This window comes from Psittacula echo, assembly GCF_963264785.1.
Source record: "Psittacula echo genome assembly, chromosome: Z".
In the NCBI taxonomy this organism is placed as follows: Eukaryota; Metazoa; Chordata; class Aves; order Psittaciformes; family Psittacidae; genus Psittacula; species Psittacula echo.
Window position 1 is genome coordinate 19488867 of NC_137742.1, and position 9811 is coordinate 19498677.

General features: G+C 36.7%; 1 protein-coding gene across 1 annotated transcript in view; it reads left to right on the forward strand.

Annotated features, from left to right (window-relative positions):
- Positions 1-8063, forward strand: part of NDUFS4 (NADH:ubiquinone oxidoreductase subunit S4) — a 49842-nt gene extending 41779 nt beyond the window's left edge. The window contains exons 4-5 of the mRNA XM_080637432.1: positions 3486-3559; positions 7872-8063. Coding sequence (XP_080493558.1) covers positions 3486-3559; positions 7872-7975 — 178 coding nt within the window. The 3' untranslated portion in view covers positions 7976-8063. The remainder of the gene's footprint in view (positions 1-3485; positions 3560-7871) is intronic.
- The last annotated feature ends 1748 nt before the right edge of the window (positions 8064-9811 follow it).

Consider the following 9811-nt stretch of genomic DNA (forward strand, 5'->3'; position numbering starts at 1 on the left):
ATCATGTAACAATGTCTTCCTGTTATCTTGGTTTCCCATAAAAGTTGAGAAACGTCTCGGTTGTATTGGTATTGCAAAGCACTAGGAAGCCAAGCTCAACTATCATTAGATGAGAAAAAGTACTGAATATGAATTAAAATACTAATTTTACTAAAATAATCTGTTAAAATAGCAATTTTAAAATCTGAAGCCTGTGTATAACAATGACCTCATCTTAAGCACATCCTGCGGGTTTTCACCATTTTGTCTTAAGCATATTTAAATTCTTCTTCCAAGGATGTCAATGACTTAATACATGTATGCCTTGGATGACTCAACTACTGCAAGTAACTACTCTATTTAGCAAGTAATGAGCAGGCTGTTTCACAGGGCCTAGATTAAGTAAGTGATAGACTGTTGACCAGCAATACACATTTCCCTCCTGTCTTGTGTGCCCCCCAAGTGTCTACTCACTGACGTATGCACAAATTATCACAGTGTAGCAGGTGCCAGTAACACCTGCTTTAGTCCAGGTTGAATTTAACATTTCTTCTAATCCCGCTTTGCTTTTTAACTGACTTTAACCTCCCCAGACAAATTACTTTCTGGGTGGGATTTTGCATGATCTCAGTCAAAACAATGGCTTTTAACCTTTCTAACAGTTAAAACCATTTGTGCTAAATAAACCATCCAGAAAAATAAATCACGGTATTAAGGGCTTACCTGTATGTTAAATTGTCCTGGAGTGAGTTTACTGTGGGAATTTAAAAATGAATAGCTGTTTTGAATGACTGTCTCCGCATGTGTTTTTATTTTGGGGTGGAAAAAGGATATTTCCTGTGTAAGCAAGATCCAGGTATGCCAAAAGCAAGTGCTGTGTTGAAAATTGACACTGCTAGATTAAGGGTTTTGTAAACTAGTTTGTACAACTTTTTTAAGGAATTCTCACAAAAACTATTAATGCACATTCTGGTAATTTCAAATTCTCATTCAACATCCAGAAATACCTAAGAATAGTTTCTTCTTTTCAGAATTAATTTCTGCAAAGAACAGTTCTAACTTAGAAGTTTTCCCATTTACTTTTGAATAATGTAATGGGATTAGTGGATTAGAGCCCTTTAAGAGTCTAGGGATTAGAGTTCTTTTCCTCTGAACTCAATATACTTATTTACCTGTAGGTCTTTGCTATCTTTCGTTATTTTAGAGTCTTGTTGGCTTTTTTTTGTTGTTCTTGAATTTGCTGTTTCTTGTATGTATTTTTTTCCCAGCAAAAATTATTCAGTTGAAGATCTAAATAAAACGAGCCTGTGGTCTGTTTGGTTTTGGTTTGGTTTGTTGGTTGGTTTTTTTTTTTTTTTTTTTTGTAATGCGGAAGTTTCATTACAGGAATGCCTATGGATAGTTCTTGAGCATGTCTTTTACTATAAAACTGTGAACAAAGAAACAGGGGAAATGCATGGTTTTCATTGTACAAGATCTCAGACCAAAATGGGGAATCTGAGTTTGTAGTGACTGAGAAAGTTTAGTGCATGCATAAGAAATCCTGCACCACTGCTATTGCTGGCACTATTGGGACATCATGCCTGCCATCCTGAGCTCCAGTTTGCTCACAGGTTATCACAGATTTAAACACATGGATAGCTCATTTATGGGAAGAAATAAAAAAAAAAAAAAAGCTGCATTTAGATTGTATGAGAGATGATCCCACATGAAAACAGAACAAATAATTTCTGCACAGTCCTCATTTCCAAACTGCCTCTATTTTGGAAAGTTTTTGGCAAACTTGCAGTACTGCACAAGCATTCATCTCTCAGTACACTTCAGACTTAAACTTCTTTGTTCTTTGTGATGAGTTAAAACTTAAGGGAAGTTTAGATTGGATCTAAGGAAGAAATTCTTTACTGTGAGGGTGGTGAGGCACTGGAATGGGTTGCCCAGGGAGGTTGTGAATGCTCCATCCCTGACGGTGTTCAAGGCCAGGTTGGACAGAGCCTTGGGTGACATGGTTTAGTGTGAGGTGTCCCTGCCCATGGCAGGGGGATTGGAACTAGATGATCTTAAGGTCCTTTCCAACCCTAACTATTCTATGATTCTATGATTGTCTTAGTAATGTTGAAAAGATTTTTCCAACCCCAGTCATGGAAGAGAAGTATGATAAGCAAAAGTTGTCACAGTATTGCAATATGTTTGGTTCACTTGGTTGTCCAGTGCTTGCATCATGGAGTAATTCTTTGTTTCTAATTCTCCTCACTGCCTTTATAAGAAAGATCTGTAAATGTCTGTAAGAGAGACATCTTAGTGGCTTGTGAAAGTGTAATTTCTGCCTTTATCCTTTTTTGTTTTTTCTTTTTTTATTGGGGAATATATTGGATATATAGCGAACTCCATTTTTCCATGTGTACATCAGGTAAAATTACACTGTTGTCTTTGCTGGGAGCTAGATTCCCCCTTCCCCTCCCCCTTCACCAGTCACAGGCTTTGTCCTTTATTGTAGAGAGTTCAGTGTATCTTTGGTTGCTTTTTCTTTTCATTTACCCTTCTAGCTTCAAAGGGAGAACAGTTGAGAGGCAGCTCCTTCAATAGTTTGTTGCAATTTGGTCTTATTGTCCCGGTTGTCCCCCAGACTCCTATGCAGTGTTGTCTGAAGGAAGCATTATCTAGTCATTGTGCTGCTACAACCAGTATCTTTATTTCTCTGAAATTTTGTAGATTCATTTTTAGAAACCCCTTTTTTTTTTCATCCTTTGTCGCTGTTCTTAAAGTGAGCCTTTACAGCAACAAAGACGGCAGTTTGTTTTTTTAACTGAGATTTTTTTTTTTTTTTTTTTCCCTCCCCACAAAGCTGTTTGATTCCTTTCAGAAATGCAGTTGAGGAATAGCTAATCATCTAAAACTGACCACTGTGTATTTAGTTAGCTAGCAGTTTTCATTTCTGAGCTTCATTTTCAGTGGTGGCCTTCGATCTGCTTGCTGTACTGCAGTGATCTGTGGAGGTCGTGTGACCTCAGACAAAGCTGAACTCTTGAAGCTTTTTATGCACTTTTCAGTCTCTGATTAATTCCTGCTCTGATCACTTTGATATTCTGGTCTTTTCTATTTAAGACTATTCTTCCCCTAGCTGCTCTACAGACTCCAGGTCTCCTTGAAATCTTCAACATTAACTTAAGCCTCCTGGTTGTCCAAAAGGAGACAGCTTTAAAATGAAAAGATAGTTGCAGAGCACTTACTATAACCTTAGCAGGTGGTTAGACATGTTTGTCTAATAAAAAACTTAAAATATTAATTTCTGCAAGGAACTGGGAGAAGAGTAACAGACTGAAAGACTGAAACAATACTCTGCAGAGTGTAAGTGTTAATCCTGGAAATAAGTAAAAATTCTGAATGGCTTGTGAGGTGTTGTATTACAAAAAGTGGTGTAATAGAGTGTTTGACTAGCTTTTGAGGTACAGATATAATTATTTTATATTTCAGATGTGCTTAAAATTTGTCATCTTGATTTCTTACAGAGCTGATCCTTTATCCAACATGGTTCTTACTTTCTCTACTAAAGCAGATGCCATTGCTTTTGCTGAAAAAAATGGTATGTATTGGGCATGAGGGTTTCATCTTTCTGTAGACAGTCTTGATCTAACAACAGAGAAAGTCAAGAATAAAGCACCTTCCCTCTATTTCACAATATTGGCAAACCATTAGTGCTCCACTTAAGGAGAAGGAAAACTAAAGAGTGAGGGGGATATTTCCTGTGGTGCTAAAGGCATTTAGCCTAGGCTTTCTACTTTCTGGAAAAATGTTCCAGTTTCTTGGCATTACTGTTGTGATGCTTTTGCCAGTATCTGTGATTTGAATGAGAACTGAGCCTGCTCGGGTCTTGGAGAAAAATTAATATTAATACTTTAAGAGTATCCTAGGCTAGGGGTCCCAGCTACGTGGCAGTGGGATTTCTGTCTGAAGGCTTAATATGAACCTCTGAGTTCTGGTTAAGGAACTGTCAGAACCTTTGTGAATAATAATGAGCAGTAATCAGAAAAAACTAAAATTAGGTGACTGCCAAGTAAGCATGTTGGACTTCAGTTTTGGCCATGTTGCTTGTGTCATTGAATCATAGAATATCTCAGGTTGGAAGGAACCCATAAGGGCCATCAAGTCCAGCTCAGACTGCTCTTTGCTGGACTACCTAAAACTAAGTCATATGACTAAGAGCGTCATCCAGACACTTCTTGAACTCTGATAGTGTTGGTGCTGTGACTGCTTCCCTGGGGAGCCTGTTACAGGGACTGACCACCCTCTCAGTGAAGAACCTTTTCCTAATGTCCAGTCTGAACTGAAAGAGAAGATCAGTGCCTCCCCCTCCAATGGCCCCTTGCAGAAGTTGTAGATTGAGGAAATTAAATGTAACTTTCCCTATGTACATCACTAAAGTCTAAACACTTGATGATTGTTCATATTTGAGAAAAAGGTGGTAGAAAAGCCTGTATAATTACTTAATATCTTTAATGCTAATGATGTATCAGAAGAACTCTATCTGTAAACATACTTGGTTATTTAGACTTGTATTTTCTCACAGAATTATAGTACCACAAGCAGTATCTATAATTTCAGCCTTCTGAATGTTCATCAGTCCTTTTATGTGATGGTCTGAATTTTTCTCTGCCTTTTTGGGGTTTTGTTTTGTGTTTTTTTTAATCAATTAAATTTTCCTTAAAGGCCTAGGACTGATGTTTAGTGCTTGTGGATGTGAGGAAGATTTATTTCACTGAGTTAAAGCCAGAAATAATGCAGATGGAATGTAAGCTTCTTCAGAAGTCTTCCCTGTGGTCTGCAGCTTTCAACTGCTAGATGGTAGATTCCTGGTCAGATCAAATTGTATAAAGTTCTTAGATGGCTTATGTTGTACATCCAAAAACCAGGGGAAGTCCATTAACTTACACAAATAAGAAGCTAAACCATTTAATGTGCAATGTATTTACACTTTTTATTGGTAAAGGCTAGAATTGAATTCCTCTATTCCTCTTTGAGTGGATCTTTTTTAATTTTATAGTCTTAATTTTATTGAAAAATAAATAGTATTCAGTTTTAGAAATTAATAGTATCTTCATATATGCATTGATATTAATGCATATATGGTATTTGATTGATATCAAAATTGCACCAATTATGTGCTATTTTACTAGTATTTTGTAATGTTTTATGAACAGATATGAAATTTGGAAAAATCTGGTGTTGCTTTACTTTTCTTGGGAAATTCAGCCTAAAAGGGGAAAAAGACTGAATCCTGGCCTATATAGCACTATATTAATGAGATAGTTATGTCATGTCTTTGGACATGCTATATTTTGTGCTTTGAAATGAAGATTCAAGTAAAATAACTTGATTTGTTCAGTGTAGAAAGTCTAGGCCTTCACTGAGTTAGTAATGAATCTCCGTTGAGAAGGGAAACTACAAAGAAATTCTACCAACTGAGCTTAAGGCTTGTTCTATTTTTTTAAGGTGGCTTAGTTTTATGTGTATGATATGTGCCTAGTATTTTCTGTAGTAAAAACTTCAGTATCAGATGTAGCTGAAAATACAGTTTCTCAATATTTAGCTCTGTTTTTAAGAAGGAATGAGAAACATAGCTACACATTTACAATGGAACTTCTAAACTGAGGTGTTACTGAAACATGTCTAAGTCTAGGAACACACGTATTTACCTCTCTGGCATTCCCATGTGAACCAACTAAGTTTTCTATTACCAAGTTCCTTGAGAACCTAAAATTTAATTTCTGCAAATCCTAGATATTGCAAGGGTTCTGCTATGATTGGGAAACCCAAAATTCTTTCTCGCCTAAGTGTTTCAGGAACCTGAGGCAAGTTGTCTTTCTGCCTGTCCCATGTGATGTGTTTTCAAATGTTGGATTAACAGCACTGAATACAGTAAAGGGAGAGATCTCTGTCCAAAATGTGACAGCTGAAGATGGCCTGAAGTCGAGGCAAGGAGGAAACACTTGTAACTGGCTGAAATAAATAGTTTAGCCTGTCAACCTAAATTCTTTTTTGTGCTGTCTGGTATCACTAAGGCAGTTTTTAAAAACATGCAAGGATAGAGAGATTTAATACTTGCCATTCAGTCTGGTAATGAGGGTGTTTTCCCAGAGATGATAAAATCTGCTTTCTATCTACTTGGTTTGTATGGCAGTGTTCTGGCAAGAATAACCTCCCTCACCGTTGTCGTATTTTTTATCAAAGTGACCTCTGCTATCTGTCATGAACAAGCTAAGGTGCCTCACAGAAGTAGACTGTTCCAGAGTCTGAAACCTATCACATATGGTGACCTCTTGCAATCCAAAGTTAGATGTAACTAACACTGTGCATTTTGGATAAGTATTGCAGCCCAAGTCATTGTGCTGGCAGTTGCAAATCTCTTTTGGAGGCATTCACCTCCTCTTGATCTAGTATATAAAAAGATGAAGCAATAACCTGATGCTGTAGATTACATTCCAGCAGCCAAATGCCTCGATGTTAGGTGTTATAATACTGAATGTTGCAATACCAAAGTCTGTCTCTGGATCTAGTTCTGGCTGTTTACTCAAGCTTACATTTTTAATCAGGACAGGAGGCAAAAGCCAGTGCTCTCACAGATGGAAAGAATATGTTTGTAAAACCTCTGTTCCAGTATTTTTCATGGACAATAGTTAACTTGTAAGTTAATGTTGGTTCAGCCTAATAAACATGAAGGTGATTTTTGTGTGACATGCCAGTACACAAAACTGTGTTTCTTGCGAAACATGTTTTGAAGTGTAGCTGCATCTTGAGTATTTTCTGTGAACATTTTAAATGTAAAAATTTAGATATATGTTAAACCTTTTAGGACTTTTTAAGCTTTTGTTTTAAAACTAAGGAAGAAAAGTACCATCTTATCAGTACAAGTTAAAACTGCGTACTTAACCACTTCTAACTTCAACTCAAGTATCTCAACTTTGAGTGAAATGTTGCAGCTAAAGAGACCAAACTTTGGAATACTGAGTGCTGCCCTGGCACCTTTCCAGGCACCTGGAGGCTGCAACCAATTTGCATTTTGATTTACATAAACACTAATGTCTCCACCTCCTCCTTTCTGACATTTTTTAGCATTTCTCTTGCTTAACTATCACGTAATTTACTTGTCTTCTATCACTTCATTCTCTTTCCTTTTACTCCTGATCTTTCATGTTCTTTTAAAAATGTTAAGTATTAAACTCCTTTCTAATGCTGAAGTTTTTTCTTTTCTTTTACTTTCTTTGGTCCTCCCACCGTTATATTTTCTCTAGCTTTCCAAGGTCTCCATTCTCTCCCAGCCTTATAGTGAGGGTGGTGGGGTGCTGGCACAGGTTGCCCAAAGAAGTGGTAAATGCTCCATCCCTGGCAGTGTTCAAGGCCAGGTTGGACAGAGCCTTAGGCAACATTGTCTAGTATGAGGCATCCGTGCCAATGGCAGGAGGTTGAAACTAGATGATCTTAAGGTTCTTTCCAACCCAAACCATTCTGTGTTTTTTCTACGTTTCCTTAGCTTTATTTTCATTTCCTGTCCAAGCATACACAGAGCCTTAGTGCTTCTATGATGCTATGGACTTGTGGAACCATGAACAGGCAGGACGGTCAGCGTTCCCTCTTGAGATTTTCACTGATGACTGTCAAAGTTTTTTGTAGGAGCAAAGGACATGGAGATATGTAGTATGGTGGTTTCTTACCAACTGAGAGAATGGGCATATGTCACACCTATGTCACTAGAAAGGAATAAACTAATGAATGCCAACATGGAGAAAAAGATTGAAGTTAAAAGGTTTACATTGTATTTGCTATATATCGTATGCTAAAAGTATTTACAATTCTCTTTGTTTCTTGTCTCCCTCCGCCATTTCCCTTGTAACCTCCAGGCTGGAGCTATGATATTGAAGAGAAGAAGATTCCAAAACCTAAATCCAAGTCTTATGGTGCAAACTTTTCTTGGAACAAAAGAACAAGGGTGTCTACAAAATAGGTTGGCATTGGCTGTCTGACTGTGAATGAAGTCAGCTGTGCTATATTTATAGTCCATGTATAACACATCTCTTAATCTCCTAATAAATTTGACCTTTAAACTACAGATGCATCTTGTGATGTCTATTTAAAATGTTTTTGATGTCTCAAATTGAACCTGTTACAAACTTCCCTATAAATAGAGGAGATTTGGAGTGTTCATACTTGTAAAAAATTGCTGTATGAGGAATCTAGCAAAAGGAATTTTTAAAATCAGCTGCAACTTTAAAGATCGTGGTTGATCTTTGATGATAATTTTATATTCACTGTCTTGTTTAAACTTGCATATACGAATTCTTTCAATAGGAGCTGGGTTTTTTTCTTTCTATACAAGAGATGTTTGTCAATTGAAGAACAAAGTATGATATATAAAACTTAACATTTGAGTATAACTTTGACTGTTATGTAAAAGTGTATATTTTATAACCTCCTCTCTGCCCAGATTAATATTCCGGAAGCATTCGTGACTCGAACAGAGAACACTGGGGTTTGTGTTGGATATGGGTGAGATTTAGTCCAAAATATTTAGATTGCAAGGTTTTCTCTGTGATGTTCTGCAGAAGTGAAACTCAGACAGTTAAATATTCACAGATTAAGTCAGAAGTGTCGAGTGCCTCACACAGCATCAGCATATACTAATTATATAATTGTAGTTCTGGGTTTTTAATGCTAGTTACACATTTATCTGCGGTGAGGTTTCCTGTTGCCTAATGAGATGTGGTGATAGCATCTCAGCCTTTACATCAAATATATAGCCTAAACTCTGTTAATAGCCTAAACTCAATTAATGATTTGCAAATTGTGCAAAATGTCATGTTTGGAATTCTTGGTCGCATATCTATGGCTTTTAATTTATTCACTTTTCACTTTGGCTTAACATATAGAGATATTGACACGTGATCAGTGAAATCAATTACAAACTGAGGGAGGATACACCTTTTCTGTGTGCAACCAAGAGTTTTATCCCAACTGTTACAAAAGAAGCAGTTGAGACAGCTCTCTCTACATAGATCTAAAGAATAGTGTAAGTGCTGTGCACTAATTCCAGCTGAAAGAAAGCATAAAACTACCTTGTGTTGCCCAGATTTTATTATACTCTTGTTTCATACATATATATAGCTGCCCTATATGCTGGCTAACATTTGTTGAAATCATTGGTTTTGACCCATTTTCAGTGTAATCAGCCAGTTGGCTGATGTCACTATTTTTGTATCACAGACAAGAACTCTTATTCCACTTCATCTTCCTATTGGGTTTTGAATGCTGCATTGTGCAGGGAAGCCTAAAGTCCTCCAGAAATGCCAGAGTGACCAAACTGGAATTGTAACAATCCAGAATCTGCTGCGTCTTTGTATTCCAGCTAAGCTTAATATTCTGATCTTACAAAGGAGACAGTAATAGGAAAAGCCATTCATTGGTTTGGGTTTTTTCTTCTTTTGCAAGTACAAGAACTTAATTTAAGGGTCTTCAAGCTTTATAAGATTGTCAACATTAAAATTTAAAAGTGCTTGGATATCTAATGCAACAGATGCACAGCTTGGTTTTTGAAATTATGTAGTCCAGGGAAACTGATACCTATTATCATTATCATTGGACACCAAATATATGAAATTGCTGTATGTTAATCTATACTTCTCTTAACTAGAATCAGTTCCAGAGCACAGTTTCTTTTCTTTTTTTTTCTGCTATTAAGATAATGAGATTATTCAAAGGAGAATTCTGTAAATCCCCTCTCTGAGGAAGAAAGCTTTTTTTCCCCTTCTTTAAAATCCGTATGTTCATTATGGTTGTGCACTGT